The sequence below is a fragment of the Poecilia mexicana genome, unplaced genomic scaffold (genome assembly GCF_051168715.1).
Source record: "Poecilia mexicana isolate PSO_F unplaced genomic scaffold, ASM5116871v1 scaffold_7, whole genome shotgun sequence".
In the NCBI taxonomy this organism is placed as follows: Eukaryota; Metazoa; Chordata; class Actinopteri; order Cyprinodontiformes; family Poeciliidae; genus Poecilia; species Poecilia mexicana.
The window spans coordinates 17,499,442-17,518,039 of NW_028263376.1; the positions used below are offsets into that span (position 1 = coordinate 17,499,442).

The 18,598-nt window shown below is 36.6% G+C and overlaps 1 protein-coding gene and 1 long non-coding RNA gene across 3 annotated transcripts in view; one reads left to right on the top strand and one right to left on the bottom strand.

Moving 5' to 3' along the window:
* Positions 1-3,357: 3,357 nt before the first annotated feature.
* kdm5bb (lysine demethylase 5Bb) overlaps positions 3,358-18,598 on the top strand; it is a 29,316-nt gene continuing 14,075 nt past the window's right edge. The window contains exons 1-15 of one of the 2 annotated variants that reach the window (XM_014985239.2): positions 3,358-3,798; positions 6,609-6,686; positions 6,937-7,059; positions 7,152-7,322; positions 8,821-8,877; positions 11,855-11,992; positions 12,105-12,198; positions 13,202-13,320; positions 13,872-14,030; positions 15,185-15,304; positions 15,396-15,554; positions 15,680-15,861; positions 17,201-17,363; positions 17,443-17,562; positions 18,342-18,536. In XM_014985239.2, coding sequence (XP_014840725.2) covers positions 3,646-3,798; positions 6,609-6,686; positions 6,937-7,059; positions 7,152-7,322; positions 8,821-8,877; positions 11,855-11,992; positions 12,105-12,198; positions 13,202-13,320; positions 13,872-14,030; positions 15,185-15,304; positions 15,396-15,554; positions 15,680-15,861; positions 17,201-17,363; positions 17,443-17,562; positions 18,342-18,536 — 2,031 coding nt within the window. In that variant the 5' untranslated portion in view covers positions 3,358-3,645. The remainder of the gene's footprint in view (positions 3,799-6,608; positions 6,687-6,936; positions 7,060-7,151; positions 7,323-8,820; positions 8,878-11,854; positions 11,993-12,104; positions 12,199-13,201; positions 13,321-13,871; positions 14,031-15,184; positions 15,305-15,395; positions 15,555-15,679; positions 15,862-17,200; positions 17,364-17,442; positions 17,563-18,341; positions 18,537-18,598) is intronic. The other variant, XM_014985248.2, reaches the window with a different exon arrangement.
* Positions 3,511-4,059, bottom strand: LOC148158410 (uncharacterized). The gene is made up of 2 exons (XR_015763795.1): positions 3,916-4,059; positions 3,511-3,828 (listed from the first exon to the last, which is right to left on the bottom strand). It is a non-coding gene; the product is annotated as an uncharacterized LOC148158410 (long non-coding RNA).

Genomic DNA, 18,598 nt, shown 5'->3' on the forward strand with positions numbered 1-18,598 from the left:
GCAGTAACTTCTCCCTAATCCAGTTATTGGTTATGCCATCCTGCTTTCAGGTGTTTGCAGTATGTGGCGATGAGTCTTTTTTTACATTTCTGAGGCAGGATTTGATCCTCCCTTTTCGACAAATTTGTTGCATTTCAGCCGGATTGGAGAGTTGTTGAGTGTGAGGAATCTGTTTCAGATGACTCCACATCTTGACCCTCCAAGTTTGGACTTTTATTTTGGTTCTTGTTGGCTTTAGATCATTGTGTTGCTGCATAACCAAAGCATGTTTGTGGTTATAGTCTTGTACTGACGGCCAGCCATTCTCCTGGGGGATTTACTTTTTTATGTTTCATGTTTCTCCCATTACACCTGACCCTCAAAACATTACACTACTTGTCTTACTGCCAGCACAATTTTCTTTTTTCTAACATGTTGTCTTAGTTTTATACCAGATGTAATTGAATACACACTTTCCAAAAAGTCCCTCTTTGGTTTTCTTAGTCATCTTAGCATTTTCCCAAAAAAACCTTTTGGGAATTAGCAGGACATTTTATTGGAGAGTTTCAGATGGACCTTCGTGTTCTTTTTAGTCAGCAGATTTTCCCTTCATACTTTCCCATGGTTGTAGTATTTCCTCAGTTTATGGTTCATCCAATCACAGCAAGTCATTATAAAGCAGCAATGTAACCCAAACCATTACTGCTATCACATTTGCCTGTTGGTATGGTGTTATTTATCTGAAAGTCTGTTATAGTTTTGTGCCAGACGTAAAAAGAAACCCACTTTCCAGAAAGATCCACTTTGTTGCATTTAGGAAAATGTGATCTTTTTCGTCCAATATGACTTTTGCCTTTAAACTCTCCCATGGAGGCCATTTTCACTCAACTCAGGGGATACCTGCGTTGCTTTACATGTTCCCTTTTGACCTCTTGGATGACTTATTGGCTGGAATTTATATTGCTTTATCAAGTCGGAGGACTCCAAAGTGCTTTACACTTCAATTAGTCATGAACACATTGACACACAGATGACAGTAAAATAAAGTGCAAGTTTTCTCCCACAGAAGGAGTTTACAGTGAAGCCAATTGGAAAGTCATCACAATATGTATGGAGATGGTTGACAGTTCATTAGTTAAAACGGTGAGATCGGTTGCTGTATATGGTTTGGAGATGACCAACAAAAAGACATAATGTTTGAAGGGTAAATTAAAGTTTCAAGTCAGGAATGTGCTTGTGCAGACCACCAAAATCAGAAAAAATAAAAGGTTTTTGTGGTGAAAGAGGACAGATGTGACAGAGGCTGTTTTCTGGAGATGGGGAGAGATGGAGGCAACTCCGTAAGAGAACAGCCAAAGGAAGAAGTAGTAAATGTTTTTGTCAAAAAGTAGAACAATGAGCACCAGCAGATGGTGAGCTCTGACCTGAACATAATGGAGTCAGTCTGAAAGGACAGGAAGAGACCGGCTGAATTCACTGAACTGATTCCTTTGATATGTTCAATCAGTTTGGTGATTCTTTTAAACTCCGCATTATAAACTTTTTTATTTTTAACCAAATGACACACACAAAAAGAAAGTCCTGTCAAATTACAGGAAGTCTTGTGAATATTTATTAAATATTTTGTTTACGTTACGATGTGTTTAAGCCAACCAACTGCTTTGCAACTGAAAAACATGTCTGTGGTTGTTCTGCTGTTCGGCGGCAGATGTTCCCAACCGTTTGTGAGGAACAACCAATCAAACTTCCCACTCTGGCTATTTAAACAACGAGTCCCGGCCAGCCTCTGAGGTGTCACCTGCTCAAGATCCATCCGCGAGAATGTAAACATATAACATCTTTTTTATTATTCAAATTACTTTTATCCCAATCCATGTGTTTTATTTACCTCTCTTTATGAATCGATATGCCATTACTGTGTGTTGCCACCAGCTGTCAGGTTCAGGTTATTGACGGAGTGGAGGAAAAGTTGGGAGTCGTTACATCTGCTGGTGTATTGCATAGATTTTACACTCATAAAAAGGCGTCGCCTGGTTGGCTGATCGTGTAATGACGAAAATCAAGAATCCACAAGAAACAGTCTACCATACAAACTGTATCCAAGTAAAAAAAATATGTGTAAAAATATTCATCTGAAGTGCTAAGGTCATATGAACACATCTTAAAGGATGTACATGTTTTAAAAGTGAAAGTACAGTAAAGCCATGATGCATATTTTCAATTAAACCTATTTTTTTATTACGCAGTAATAAAACCACTGGACTAATTCATAATTTAAAAAAAAAACATTTTATTGTTACTGACTCATTTACATGTGGTTTATGTTCACAAATAGGGTCTACTACTGAATAAAAGAATGAATTTAATATATTATCATCATCTATGTTTACAATTGGACATTTTTTTAACATAGTAATCAGTTTTCTACAATCCATGCATAAGACTCAACAAGCATGTGGAAGAAAGTGATCTAACCCGATGAGAGAAAAGCTGAGTACCACAGTGAAACATGGTGGCGGTAGCATCATGCTTTGGGAATGTTTTATAACAGGGATAGGAAACCAGTTTCCATATCAGAGCGGATGTGAAGATAGACACATCAGGTAACATTTCTAATGAATTAGAATATTACTGAAAAGTTCATTTATTTCAGTAACTCGTTTCAATAAGTGAAACATAGGTTAATTAAACATAAAGATGCTTCTTTCATACCTTTATTTTTCTTAATTATGATGATATTATGCTTACAGTTGATGAAAATATCCACATTTGAAAGAATATTACATAAAGTCATGACCTCCTGCACTTAATAATCTATGTTTACAGAAACTCCAAACAATCTAACTTGGGTCCAGGACAGTAGCCCAAAAGATGCACACCACACTTTTAAGATTGTCCTCTTTTAAGGACGAGCAAGGCACTTTATATTAGTGAAGGATGCTAATAATGTAATAAGAGAAGTGTTCAAACTGAAATCTTTTGGTATGGGTGGGTGGGTTTCAAACTAAAACAACTTTAATTTCATTGCTTTTAACAAAGTTATTTCGAAACTGATTTGATTACCTTATTTAATCAGACGTTGTTTTTAATAATATTTTTATTTGTAACTTTTTAGGACTTTGTAACTGGATCGTTTGTTTCACTTTTGGGTGTTGCCTAATGCGTTATGAGCCTAATAAAAGTCCTTAATTTCATCGCATTTCTATTAAACAATCGGATGTATTCTTTTCCATTACTTCTATTTAAAACGAATAAAGTCAAAAATCTTTTAAGGAAATTCAATACAAAAAAATTAAACACCCGTATACGGCAGTTATTACAGTGTAAGTCTGCAGAGAGTGATGTATCTGCCTAGCATCACGTAGAACCGTGCGGTGACTAGTTTTTTAGGCGGACGTGCTCACTGCCTTGGAACATTCTCTTGACTGTGCGTGGATGTGTGTGTATGTGTTTCGGTTAGATGTGTGTGAGAGCATAATCTGCCTCCTCTCGTGTTGATGTCGACGCGCTGCAGGCCGACTGTGACTGGTGAATAACCGGAACAAAAATTATAAAAAAAAAAAAAAAAAAAAAAAAAAAAAAGAAAAAACAAAAACAAAACACCTTCAGCCCGACCGCAGCACGCCGATCCCCTGAGTCACAACTCCGCTGGGTCCCCGAACGACCATGAGCCTGCTTCGGCCGGACGAGTTCAAGCCTCCCCCGGAGTGCCCGGTCTTCGAGCCCAGCTGGGAAGAATTTCGAGATCCTTATGCTTTCATCAACAAGATCCGGCCCATCGCAGAGAGGACGGGGATCTGCAAAGTCCGGCCGCCGCCGGTGAGTGCGCCGAGTTGTTTTATTCGGTTTCTGAGGGCGCAGATGCTGAGTTAGTTCGGCTTTAGATGGAACGAGCGCTAGGATTTAAAGGGACTGTTCAACATGGCGGATACACACCGCGGTCCTCATTCTTTGTGCTGCAACCGTTAGCTTCTTCTCATTTACCCTGTATTTAACCCAAATATACTGATCTAGTTGAGGTGTACTAGCAGTTGTGTGTTTGTTGCGGAGTGTTAAATCCGGATCATAGTCGGAGGTCAATAAAGCCTCGGTGGTGGTCCGGTCATTGATCCTCTCTGCTGGCAGGCTAACCTTAGCTATACCTGTCATAATGAGGCTATCAGCTTTGACACCAGCAGCTATGCGGAAGCTATTCGGCTCCTGAAAGCATAGCAAGAAAATGCGGATGATAAAAATAAAATAAATGACATTTAGCTTCATCTTTTACCGTGTTTGTCCTTTTAATGGCCCTAAAGCCATGAAGCTGACTTTCATAATTATTAATTTATTTAGTTGAAGAGCATCCACAGAGTGAGTCCCATCACTTTTATGGTCACTTTCTAATAAAAACGCGACGCAGAGTGTGTTCAATTTTTTATACACACGTTAATATATACGCATTTTTAACTATTATGTAAGATGTTCTTGTTAAGTATGGATTTTTAAAAAGTGGAGGAAAAAAGTCCTTTCTCCTAAATGAAGTTATGACCTTTGAAGTATTGCTAAAAACGCAATGTTGCTAAACATTTTTATTGATGCAGGCTATGATAATATGAGCAACCACATAATCAGCCAGGGTTCATGTATGAGCCTGTGTTGAAGGGTGTTGTCCTCCATGTTGGCTTTGTGGTAAGCTGGACTATTGAGTTGAGTCTTCCATCTGGCCATTTTGTCTGTCAGTGGGGGATGTTGGCCACAGACTTAAAGCAAAGTACTTGGGGCACATTTTGTTACTTTGGGTGTTTTTGACCCCCTTCTTCTTTTTTTTTTTTTTTTTTAAAAAGAAGTGTTTACATTACAAAATGATCTACAGGGTTGTGAGAAAGTATATCCTCCTGGACAGACTTCTTACGTTTTTATTGTTTTTGTCCCATTTAAGCAGATTTTAACACCAGTCAAAAATCAGCTGAGTAAATAAAACATGTGGGTTTTCAAGTTAAGGTATCATTTAAGCTTTATGTACCATTCTGAGCCTTTGTGAAAAAACATAGTCACTCACTAATCCAAATAATCTGGTGACAACTATGTATATTGCCCCATTCTTCTTTTGTGAATTGTCTTAATTTAGCCACACCAGAAAGTTTCAAAGAATTGAACAACTTGTTTAAAATCATGGCACAGCATCTCAATCAGATATAAGTCTGCGATTTGACTCACCTGCTACATAACTTTAGCTATGTTTTTGTTTAGCCATTCAGTGCTAGCCTTGGCCGTGTGCTTTTAATCATTGTTCTGCTGCATAAATCAAGTAAGAGGCGAGTAGAAGACCCAAAAATTGTTCTCAAGTAAAAGTAGCATTTCTTTTTTTCACCAGAACAGTCTTTATGACATTATGTTGTGTAAAATAAAGTGAATGTGAAAGGAAGCAGCTGGAAGTCTCACTTTTCTACAAGCAGAGGTGAGCAAAGTTCCCAAAAACTGTACTCAAGTAAGAGTAACACTACTTCAGCATATTTTTACTAAAGTAAAAGTAAAATGCAGCTTTCAAGAAAATATTCAGGTAAGAGTAAGAAAGTATTTAGTCAAATAAAATTTTCATTTGAAATGCAGTGTGTACTTGAGGTGACCTTGAGTGTTGAGAAAGGTGTCTACAAATAAAATGTATTATTATTATTATTAACTGATCATAGCATTTGATTTTATACTTAAATTATGTAATGAGACAGAAAAAAGTTTAGTTATGTGTAAATTCTGATGTTTTAAAGCCTAAAAGGGAAAACATACAGATAACTATTACAGATTGGCCTCCAAATAACATTTGGATAACAAAGCTTGTGTACAAACAGGAGGTCTCACTTTGACGTAAACAGTAGGTTTGCATCTGGTGCATTTTTAGTTGGAATATGTTTATTCTTCATTCAGTGAAGTTACTGTCACTGGGTACAGTATCCTGAGATTTTACTCAAGTTACTGTATTAATTCTTCATAATATTACGTAAAACGTACATAGCTGTAGAACGACTCCTAAAAGTAAATATTTTCCAAGTACGTCTGCTTAAGGCGAGTAAGGTTTTCCTATAGCAAGTCATTACACTTGATAGTTCCAGAGCATTACACTACCACCACCATGCATGACTGTCTGAAGGTTTTTCTGAAATATTGTTAGTTTTATTCCATATGTAAATGGGATACAAACCTTCCGGAAAGTTTTACTTTTGTCTCATCAGTCCACTAAAATTATTCCCTGCACTCCAGCAGTCTCTATTAATGAAATTCTCTTTTAAAAACTGCATTTTGTATTTATTCAGGTTATGTTTGTTTAATGGTCTGGACAAGTTTGACAGAAATAAAGTGTGTTAGGCGATTAGTACTGCTTATGTTCTCTATCAGCTGAAATAACCAGTAAACAATCAATATTTTTGTCTATATGATTATTTAAATCCAAAACAAGCCTATCGTTAGAGTTTAGCGTAACATTCCTTTAAGTTTGATATTCAGAGCAAATTCAAAAGTTGCCTCTTTCTTAATAGCATAAATATATTTAAGGCACAGTTTTGTTGGGCTGGGTGTAGAGATGACAGGGTGGATCCCGTCTGCAGCCTGCCAGCTATCATGACCTCCATGTTCCTTTATGTGTTGTTGCTCTTCAGGACTGGCAGCCACCATTTGCCTGCGATGTTGACAAGCTTCACTTTGTCCCTCGCATCCAGCGGCTCAATGAGCTGGAGGTGAGTTTTGTTTATCAGATTATGTCGGATGTGATTTTACTATTATCTGCATCTTTTTGTTTTTTATTCATTTGTTTATATTTAGATTCTAGGTACTTTATGAATGTTTCTTAGCATGAGGTAACACTTTTTGGTAAGAGGATGATGCTTTTTAATAATAAAAAAAAAGATACTTTAGGTCACCACGCTGTGATTTTGGAGGAAATAAATATTTATTTTTGTTTTTTTGTTTGTTTGTTTTTGTTTATAGGCACAGACGAGGGTCAAGCTCAATTTTTTGGACCAGATTGCCAAATTCTGGGATTTGCAGGGATGCACCCTGAAGATCCCTCATGTGGAGAGGAAGATCTTGGACTTATATAAGCTAAACAAGGTGCATTATTTCCACCTCTCATTATTCACAGACAGATATATCTCATAGAGTTCAGAAACAGACTCCGCTGACGTGACTCTGTGCCGTTTCAGCTCGTTGCAGACGAGGGGGGATTTGACATCGTCTGCCAGGACAGGCGGTGGACCAAGATCGCAGTTCAAATGGGCTTCTCTCCTGGCAAAGCCGTCGGCTCACACCTGCGAGGGCATTACGAAAGAATCCTCTATCCCTACAATCTTTTTCAGAGTGGAGCTAACCTGCTGGTGAGTTGCACGCATGTATCGGCATGACAGCAATCTGCAGTCATCATCTGAAATGATGCTGTTTGTGAAAAAAAAACAAAACAAAAAAACAACAAAAATAATTAAACGAGCAGAAACCAAACCGCCGTGCAAAAGATTTCTGTGTGATTTGCTTTGGAGAAAAATATATGATATTGTTTTTTTAAAGATAATTTTGATAATTTTTGGTTTCTTAGTAAAAGTGTAGATAATTAGTCAAGAAGGCTCCGACTGCAGAGGTCTACCATTCACCTAACTTCTCAAGTCCCTGCACTCTCATTGTGACCCTCAGATAAATTTAAGAAGTCACATTCAATTTAATTTTAAACCTAAAATACAGTTTTTAAGTTCTAGTCTGATTTATGAACAGGGGGCATGAAAGTGTTTGAACTTCAATTTATTTTTTCAAGGTTTTTAAAGTGCTTGATTTCTGTATAAATTCTTGAAAGTGCTTCATATTAAAACTGCACAGTTTTGTACTAAAGTGTAATCTTACGTTTGATTAAAAGTCTAAATTTGGAAAACATTACTTACAGTTGAAACCAGATATTTTCATACATGTAATATGAATGTCTGAAGTTAAGTCAGACTTCTTCTGCTTCTCTTGTTTTTAGGTCAGTTAAAATCACATTTTTATGTCAGTTATGTGACATAAAATTTTGTTATATTTCAGTTTACTTTACCCCTGATCTAGAATAACTGAAACAGTCTTCTTTAGTTTATTTGTTTTATTTTTAACTCCAAAATCTTGCTTTGGAAATGTTAGAAAACTGGACATTTTTTTGGAAAATGCTTGAATTTTACTGCGGGAAAAGTGTACAAACGCTTAGATCTGTCGCAATAAATCAATTAATTACATGATAAATTAAGACAAAGTCAATCACTTCCATTTGCGTAAGTTATTGCTTTTCTCTTTTCTCTCTCTTTCTACCAAAAACTGGATGAAGAAAGTCTTCAGTCTGGTGTTTTGGTCTCAACTAGCCATTTTTTTGAAGGACAGTTTTGTTTACAGAGACTTCATATTAATTTTAATTGTTGTTTCGTTTATTTATTTTGGATATTTAAAATGTTTTCCACTTCCAGTGTTAAATCTCCTGTTGTAAAATCAGTTTAATCTGATTTAATGTCCGTCTTTTTAATCATCCTACCTAAAAATCTGCTTCCTACCATAATTTCTCCACCTTTTATGTATCAACATTAAACTACATATAAAGAGAACATGTGGAGTAAATCTAATGTGACAGAAATTGTTTTTTTTTTCCTTCTCTGTGTAAATATAATTAGTTCAGAGTGCAGGAACCAGTACACTCTGCCGCTGGAGCCTCTTGTTATAGTTTAGTGTCTTCTTGTGACTTTAACTGCATTTGCACCGTAAAAAACAAAGAGAGCTTCTGTGATATTGTTCTTGAATTGGTTCTGTGTGGCCGCTTGGTCAGGCCACTCTAAAATGTTTTATTACCCAAGCTCTCTTTTGCCTCAGGCACAAGAACCAGCTTCCAAACTGATGCGTTTGGAGGCTGATCCTGACCTTGAAAAGGTACGTTTGAGTGACGATTGCGAAGCTGCTAAAGCTTGAAATGAACCAAAATGCATGTGCTGTGTGGGTGGGTAGGTGGCCATTGTGCCATACTTCCAGCTTGACTCGGCTGTATTTGCTCTCAACTTACCTCGGTGTTACCACGTGCATCCAGCTGTGGTTTTGTTTCTGTGCTAGGCAGAAATAAGGTCAGAAGTTAAAACTTTGTGGAGTTCTTGACTCTTACAGACAAAAGAGGAGGAGTTTTACTGTTTGAAAGCACAAAAAGACGCTGAGATATCAGTTAATATAAAATCCATTCATCTGTCCACCTATTGTCTGAACCTGCAGAGGAGCTGGAGCCCATAATGTACAATGACTTGCAAAAGTATTCACACCTGTTGAACTTCTCATGTTTCAAACCTCAGTGTGTTTTAACTGCATTTAATGTGGCGGTGGGACTTGATTTAAATTTTGAGTTAATTGCGTTTTAAACGTAAAAATGAATGTTGGTCTTTTATTCTATAAACTACTGACAACATTTCTGTGAAATTTAGTATTTATTAGAGAAATGATCAAAATAATGAAAAAGATGCAGTGCTTTCAGACCTCAAATAAAGTAAAGGAATCAAGTTCATTTTCATTTAGAAACAACAACACTAATGTTTTAACTCGGGAAGAGTTTAGAAACCAATATCTGGTGGAATAACCAGGAGGTTTTCAATGGGGTTCAGTACAGTGGTTTTTTCCAGACAAAATTAACATTTTAAGTAAAACAAACCTTTTATCTGCTAAATTATTGAGTAAATACACATGTGGGGTCAATAATAAAATATATTTGTTGATCTTTATCTGTTATTTAGCTTATTCAACCATCAGATTGGTGCATTTAAGAGTTTCTGCAATCCCTGATCATTCATACAGAGCAGAAACACAAAATCTAACCAAGTATTTTTGTCTAGTTTCTAGTACAAATATCTTAGTTTTGTCTTATTTCAAATGTGTAACTTTTCTGCAAGACATAGAAGCTTGTTTTAAATCACTAATTGCTTAATTTTAATGAAAAAGTTCTAGTTCCATTGGCAGATTATTCACTTATAACAAGACATTTTCCTATGTTGTAAGTGAAATAATCTGCCAAGAAAACAAATACTTCTTCATCAATATTAAGGAATTATTTACTTAAAACATACTGAACAGTTACTTTTATAAAGTTAGTGTCTCTTTTTTAAAGTTTACTAAAATATTTGCACCAGAAACTAGACCAAAAATACTTGGTTAGATTTTGTGTTTTTGCAGTTTGTAACGTAATACTTATATTTTTATTACTTAAAATGTATTGAACTCTGAGGTTGTAGAGTCACAAAATGTGAAAAGCTCATCTGTGTGAATCCTTTGTTTTTGCTGCAATTTCATATTTAAATTTCCAGAAGTTAATATTTCATCTTGTTTGGCTGAGCGCTGTTTGAACCATTTGTCCTCCATTGTTACTTATTAAACCTCAGAAGTTAAACAGCAGGTGCAGCAGGCCTCAGCACAAGCCTGAAATTATTTTAGATCTGACGTGTTTGTCTTGTTTTAGCTGACAAACTCTCATTAATCACATCCTTCTTTTGGCCTTTTTGTCTTCTGGCTGCACAGCCAAATACCATGTAATTTAGTACCTGATATGATAAGCGACATGGCTTTCAAATAAAATCTCCAATTTTTAAAGTCACTTTCTTTACTAAAAACAAAATTCTTCAAAAAGTGGATTTTATTTCAATCATCCCTTCTGAGTTCTACAGCCAGGCTACGAGAATAAATGCTAATTTAAGAGAATATAACCATAATATTAGTGAAATAAAGACATTTTTAGAAGAACGTCTTGAAGTTAAGAGAAAAGGTCGTTTTGATTAGAAAAGGCTTCCTTCTAGTTATCAGGATCTGATGTGATCACCTCAGTTTTAAAGGCCTGCTACTGATGATAATTTGATGCTGATGTAATAAAACATTTCCTTATTTGTAAAACCGATACCAAAGTATAACTTCACAAGATGCCCAACATTCCTCATTTATATTTTTTGTTATTTTCCGTGTTGGAGTTCTCATAAAATTACTTAATTCTCCTAATACCACAACTTTTTTCTGGTTATATTGACTCTTTATTTAGACTTAATTGCTGTACAACTTTATTTTTGTAATATTGTGACTTTATTCTCATAATTGTGTGTATGTAATATATTATGGTAGAGTTGACATGAATTCAAGGTTCAAATAAATAGAAGCTGTGAAACAACATGGCTGCCCTCTGAACTATGGAAACCCCAGCAGAGTATTGGTGGAAAAAATATCCAGATTTTCCCAAAATTAAATCTTTATAAATCAAAAAATTAACTAATCAATAAAAGTGATTTATCCTGTCACAAGTACCTTCAATAATTGGCTTTTTAAGTATCACAATGTAAAATCATATCATTCACTGCAAAAACACAAAATCTTAAGTAGTTTTGGTTTAGTTTCTAGTTAAAATATCTTTGAACACTTGAATTTAAAAAATATGCATAGATTTAAAGCAAGATATATGATTTTGTTTTAAGCTAATAATTTCTTAATATTGATTAAAAAAGTATTAGTTTCACCAGCAGATTATTTCTATTATGACTAGACATTTTCCCATGTTATAAATAAAGTAATCTGCCAGTGAAACTAGTACTTTTACTAAAGCAAACTCTTATTTCTTGCTGAAAAGTTACTTGTAAATTAGTTTTGTATTATTTTGAGTGTACTGAGACAGTTGAACTAGAAACTGGACCAAAACTTCTCGGTAAGGTTTTGTGTTTTTGCAGTGCATAGACTCATATCAGCGATATCCTCCCGGTATCTTCAGACTTGTGTCCCATTCTGTCCGTATTTATAACTTCCTCATGTCTGTATTTGCAGGTATTTCCTCTCAAACATGCAAATCCCTGCTCATAGCCAGCAGGTTTGGGTTTTAAACCGACTCTGTTTCCCTCAGTGTGTCCAGAAACCCGACCAGTTGGCGGAGGAGATGAGCGTCGACGAACCCAAGCTGCAGGAGGCGGTTCAGAGAGCGCCGGCCCCCCCGCCTGATGTTTGCCCCAGCGCTCGCCGAGCCAAGCGCATGAAGATCGAGGTGAGAGTCGCTGCGGCTTCACTTTTCACCGCAGGTTCCAAGAATAGCTTCACAGTGTCTTTTACTGTTTGAGGTTGCCTGTAGTTTCACTTCTTGTTCTGTGCCGGTGCAGACTACCTGTGTGAAGACCGAGCCAGGTGAGACGGGGGATAGCAAGCCCAATCTGAGGAGGAGGATGGGTTCTATTGTTGTAAAGCAGGAACCAGGTCAGACTCTTCGTCTCAGACAGCAAAAAGTAAACCATGTAACCGATTTACAGCTGCAGTTTGTAACATTTTTTATAAAATAAAATATGTCCTTCACACGTTTGTTAAAACTGTCACTATGTCGTGACTGTATGTTATGAGACAGATAAGCTCCTCTGCCTGCTCCCAGTGCTCACAGTGCAATCTAGAAACAACCAGTTAGAGCTAGCATAGCCTGTCATGAATGCTACAGCTAGTTAGCATGGCCACTGATGATGTGAGATAAACAGTTTACCTGTAACTATAAGTTGTTTCTCTACCATTAGCATAATTAGCAGCGACTACATGAGTTTGATTGACAGCGCTAAGACCCTCCTCTTTGCTCTGATTGGTTGTTTTTGGTCAGGAGCGGAGCATTTCAGGGAGGAGGTGGATCTTTTCACAGATTATCTGTCTCATGTTAAACTGTTACAACAGTTTTAACAAATATGTAAAAAAACAAACATTTTATATAAAAAACATCTGTTCTATAGTCATATTCAATAAATTAGATTATTTAATAGTTAGCTTTTTCCAGTAACTCCATCACAAAGTGAAACACATAATGTAGAAAAAATTACATAAAGCTTTATCTCTGTTATTCATGATGACTTTCTGCTTCCAGCTAATGAAACTTCAACATTTAAGATTAGAATATTTGTATTGCTTTTATCTCCATGGTTTGATGCTGGAAAAGTTTGAAAACTTACCTTGAAAAGTGCTTGAATTTTACTGTAGGAAAAGTGTACGAACCCAGGATTAAATATGATTATGTTTGACAAGAACATTCAGAAATGACTGACAGGGAACTTCTACTTCCCAAAATGTAGCAGGATCAACATAATTTACTACGAAATAGACATACACACTAAGAAAGTATATCTAAAGAGCATTTTGCCAGATTTTAAGTTATATACAAATCGAATTTGTATGTAAAATATAAAAGCTGCTCATTGTAACGTTGAGGTTTCTTACTGCCTTGCAGAAAAACCGATTCCCATTCTAGTGAAACAGGAACCAGTCGAGTTTAAGGAACCAATAATCGAAGCAGACAAATTCAAGTCTCGCTACAAGAAGATGATTCCTCTCATTCCTCCGAGTCCAGTAAGTAGAAACATCCTCAGTCTAGAGAAGTTCAATCGCTGAATAATTGATGATGATGAAAGCTTCAGTTGAACGTCGGATATCAGCGTTCATCAGCCGCCTCATGAAGGAGACGTTCACTATTATTCCTCTAAAGATATACATATTCTGTCATAGTTTCCAAAGTCAGAGATTCAACAGTTCTGGTTTGGAAATGTCACAATTAAAATGATGGATAAAAGGCCAATCATCATTGTACCATTGTCCATGAAGACATGGACGGATGGACCGTCCGTCTGTCCTTTCGTTTATTTATGTGAACTTTGACCATAGGGTGAATTACATGTAGATCTCTTAAAATCGTCCCATTGTGCAGCTGATCTGCTCAGATGTTCAGAATTTCCATGTAAAAACAGTGAGATGTTTCAAACCTTCTGGCTTTCAGCCTCTGTGGATCTGAACGGACCAAAGTAAACTCTGTAATGTCTCGCCTCTGAAAAGCCTGCTTAAGGTTCAGCAGACGTTTGTTTTTGTTGTTGTTTCCAGTTGATATATCTGCCTTTGTCTCCCAGGTGGATCTGGTCGTGTGTCTGGTGTGTGGCAGTGGAGGCGACGAGGACCGGCTGCTGCTGTGTGACGGCTGTGACGACAGCTACCACACCTTCTGTCTGATCCCCCCGCTGCACGACGTCCCCAAAGGAGACTGGAGGTGCCCCAAGTGTCTGGCTCAGGTGACACAAACGGCACATGATGTCACTACACTGTTTACATAGAACAGACCTGAAGCAAAGGGGAAATATAAGATAAAGTTACTTTTTTATACAGCAACATGTTTATATGTTAGGAGGCAAAAGTAATAAAGGACCAACTGATGGATTTAAAGGATATTTGATTAAAAAATGCAGGTTTTAGCTGTTTTTCAGATATTTTTGATGGAATAATTTCACTAAATATCCTCAAAAGAATGACTCCAAAACAACCAGTTATACTTATTTAGATCTTTTTGGAAACTGTGTGTATTTTTTAAAATCAGCCTTAGATTTTGAGCCAAACAAGAATTTTGACTTTTCTATAGGATATATTTATCTGTATTTTTTTTCAAATGACTATGTAACATTTGCAGCCCTAAACAACTGACTGCACAGTTTTAAAATGCAGTCCAAATGTTTGAATATCCTAAATTTCAAAGCCATTATTTACAGCATTTTCATATACTTATTAAAAAACACTTTTTTCTCTCACTGTCTGAAGTGAAATTAGTCTAAACTTATCTTGTTTTAGCTCAGTTATAATGGTCAAAATTAATTTATGTGAGGTATAACATTTTGTTACATTGTCCCTGCTGTATCATGTCAGATATTATCACAAGACATGATTAGTAACAGCACAATCCAAAAGTGTAATGCTGGAAAATGTTCAAAACTTACCTTGAAAATGTTTGAAAAGTTCTTGAATTTTACTGAGGGGAAAGTGAACGAACTCTGATTCAGCCTTAGTTTCACTGCAAAAACACAAAATCTTACCAAGTATTTTTGATCTAGTTTCTCATTCATCTTATTGCACTTGAAATAAGACAAAATAACTTTCAAGTAGATTTCCAGCAAAACATAGGAGCTTGTTTTAAGTTATTGATTCCCAGGTATTGATAAAAAGTATTGAAAGAATTAACTGATTATTTCACTTACAACGAGACGACTAGGACTTTTTCTTCAACGTTAAGGGATTATTGACTTCGAATAAAGTCCTACATCTTCCTGAAAAGTTACATGTATGGTGCTTTTGTCTTATTTCAGGTGTAATAAAATATTTGCACTAGAAAATAGACCATTGTTGTGTTACATATTTGGGATGTAAACATAAAACCGGTATTTAATTGCACCTGCAGGAATGCAGCAAGCCTCACGAGGCGTTCGGATTCGAACAGGCACACAGGGACTATTCTCTGCGTGCGTTCGGCCAAATGGCAGATGCATTCAAATCCGACTACTTCAACATGCCGGTTCATGTAAGTTGTGTATTTTCCTACATTAACATCCTCGTCTGTGTGGTTTAAGCCTTTTTAAATTCAAATTTCATCCCCCTGGTGCTGGTGACAGATGGTACCCATGGAGCTGGTGGAGAAAGAGTTCTGGCGCCTGGTTGGAGCCATCGAGGAGGACGTCACCGTGGAGTACGGAGCTGATATCGCCTCCAAGGAGTTCGGGAGCGGATTCCCCATCCCAAATGGAAAATTTAAGGTTTCCCCAGCAGATGAGGTATTCTCTCTATGTCAGAGGAATTGTGATCAGTTTTGACTGCATTCCTCTGCTTTAATCCAATTTATTACGAAGAGGTGGATTTATTGCAGCATCACATTCATTGTGTTTTTCGTCTTCTGCAGAAATACCTCAAATGTGGCTGGAATCTGAACAATCTGGCGATGATGAACCCGTCGGTTCTGACTCATGTGACAGCTGACATCTGCGGGATGACGCTGCCCTGGCTTTATGTTGGCATGTGCTTCTCCTCGTTCTGCTGGCACATTGAGGATCACTGGAGCTACTCCATCAATTACCTGCACTGGTACAAATACAGGAATACACTGCAGAAACACAAACACAGTTTGATAAAGGAAACTCAGAACTTTGCTGAAAACACAGATGAGATGTTGTTAAAATAAATTATTGAATAGTTTTTTTTTTTTTTCGGGAGTCAAATATCTGAAAATACCCCAAACTTAACATTGAACCAAGTAATAATGATAATAATAACTCTTATTTACCCAGATAAAACACTTATTGAGATCTATAGTCACTTTTTAAAGCGGGACCTGGCAGCACTGTTTACAAGTATCAATAAAAAGAAATAAAATTTCAATCCTAACTTTATTGGACAGAAGATAAGCACATTCCTGACACACTGCAAAAACACAAAATGTCACTAAATATTTTTTCGTCTAGATTATAGTGCAAATATGTTAGTATATTGACATTAAACAAAACTAAAGTACAAGTAACTTTTCAGCAAGAAGTAAGAGGTTTTTTTTTAAGTCAATAATTTCTTAATTTTGATGATAAATGTCTTATTGCACTTATAACAAGACCTTTTTCCACGTTACAATTGAAATAATCTGTCAGTAGAACTGGCATTTTTTATCATCATTAAGGAACTATTGACTCAAAATGTGCTGAAAAGTTACTTGTAAGTTGTTGTTTTTTACTGCACAAGAAATTAGACAAAAGAATTAGACTAAAATTTTGTGTCTTTGTAGTGTAATCATTTAATTCAAGTGTGTAGAACAAGGGACACACTGCAAAAAAATATCACCAAATCAAGAATTATTTTGTCTAGTTTCTTGTGCAAGTATGTTAGTACACTTGAAATAAGACAAACAAACAAGTAACTAAAAAAAGCACTAGTTCCACTGGCACATTATTTCAGTTATAACATGGGAAAATGTTTTGTTATGAGTGAAATAATCTGCCCGAGGAACTAGAACTGGGTTGCTAGGTGACGGGCTGGACTTGACTGGGGTTGCTAGGTAACAGCGCAGTGCCTGGTCCTTGTTCACCAGCAGAACAAAAACTCTTTCACCAATATTAAGAGATTATTTACTCAAATCAACTCCAGCGTCTTGCTGAAAAGTGTAAGTCTGAGTAAATAATTCCTTTGTATTGATATATAAAAAAGCAGTAGGTCCACTGGGAGATTATTTCACTGATAACATGGGAAAATAATCTGCCAGTGGAACAAGTTCTTTTTTATCAATATATTTTAAAAAAACGACTGAAAAGTTACCATTAAGTTAGTTTTGTTTCTGACATATTTACACTTGAAATTAGACAGACCATCTGACATATGTGTTTTTGCAGTGTAGTTTCCTTGTTTCTGCTTTATTTGTGATGCTGTTGTTCATTTTTAGGGGCGAACCAAAGACCTGGTATGGTGCTCCTGGTTTTGCTGCCGAGCAGCTGGAGAAGGTGATGAAGAAACTGGCTCCAGAGCTGTTTGAGTCCCAGCCAGACCTGCTGCACCAGCTGGTCACCATCATGAACCCCAACACGCTGATGGCGCACGGCGTCCCGGTACCCGCTGCTTCAGTCATCACCTCGGTCTGTTTCACATCTCCCGAATAAAAACCAACAACTCATCTCTCTGCTGTAGATCTACAGAACCAACCAGTGCGCCGGAGAGTTCGTCATCACGTTTCCCAGAGCGTATCACAGCGGCTTTAATCAGGGCTTTAACTTCGCTGAGGCGGTCAACTTCTGCACTGTGGACTGGGTACGTAGCTTTACTCAGAAATACTTATTTTTCAAAACAAAAAAAATAGAAATAAAAGGAAAACTTCAACCTTAAAGACAACATGGTGGATTTTCTGGAGTGGCCTAGTCAAAGTCAATCTGATAGAGAACGTGTGTAGGGTCAAAACAGGAAAAAAAAGAAAACAGTCAGTTATTTATGGCATACCTGTGTAACTTAGCAGCAGAAGTGGGCAAAGTACCCAAAAGTTGTTCTCAAGTAAAAGTAGCGCTACTTCAACATATTTTTACTCAAATAAAAAAGTGTTTGGTAAAAGGTCAACTCAAGTACTGAGTTACTGATCAAATTATCAATAATTTAACATTTAAAAATTACATCAGATGGATCAAAATTCAGTTATGTGGAAATTTTGGTATTTTAAGAATGAAAATGACAATAATTCATGTAAATACAAAAACTAACTAAATCAGGCAAAATCATTTTTTTCTAAATCAGTTTCTTTCAATATAAAACTTATGAAACTTCAACACAAACTGCAGGTGTGTCTCTGTGTCTGGTGGATTTTTGGTTAAAACATGTTAGTTTTTCATTCATTAGGAGAGAATCCATAAATTTTACTCAAGTAAATACTCAGTACTTCATAATAAAATTACTCAAGTAAAAGTCAAAAGTGCAGTGAAGTAAAGATAGGCCTAAAAATAAATTTTTCCTAAAATAAATGTAACTGAGTAAATGCAGCTAGTTACTGCCCATTGGCTTATTATTGGAACCTGTTTGTTTTTTTGTGGTTGTGTGTCCAGATGCCCCTGGGTAGGCAGTGTGTGGATCACTACCGTCTGCTGCATCGGTACAACGTCTTCTCCCACGATGAGATGGTGTGCAACATGGCCACCAAAGCAGAAACGCTCAACGTGGTTCTGGCCTCGGCCGTTCACAAGGACATGGCCCTTATGATCAAAGAGGAGCAGGAACTGAGGGACAAAGTCAAGAAGATGGTAAAGCGGTTCACATTTTCCATAAAACTTTACAGATTTACAGAAATCTCTAAGTTTTCTTA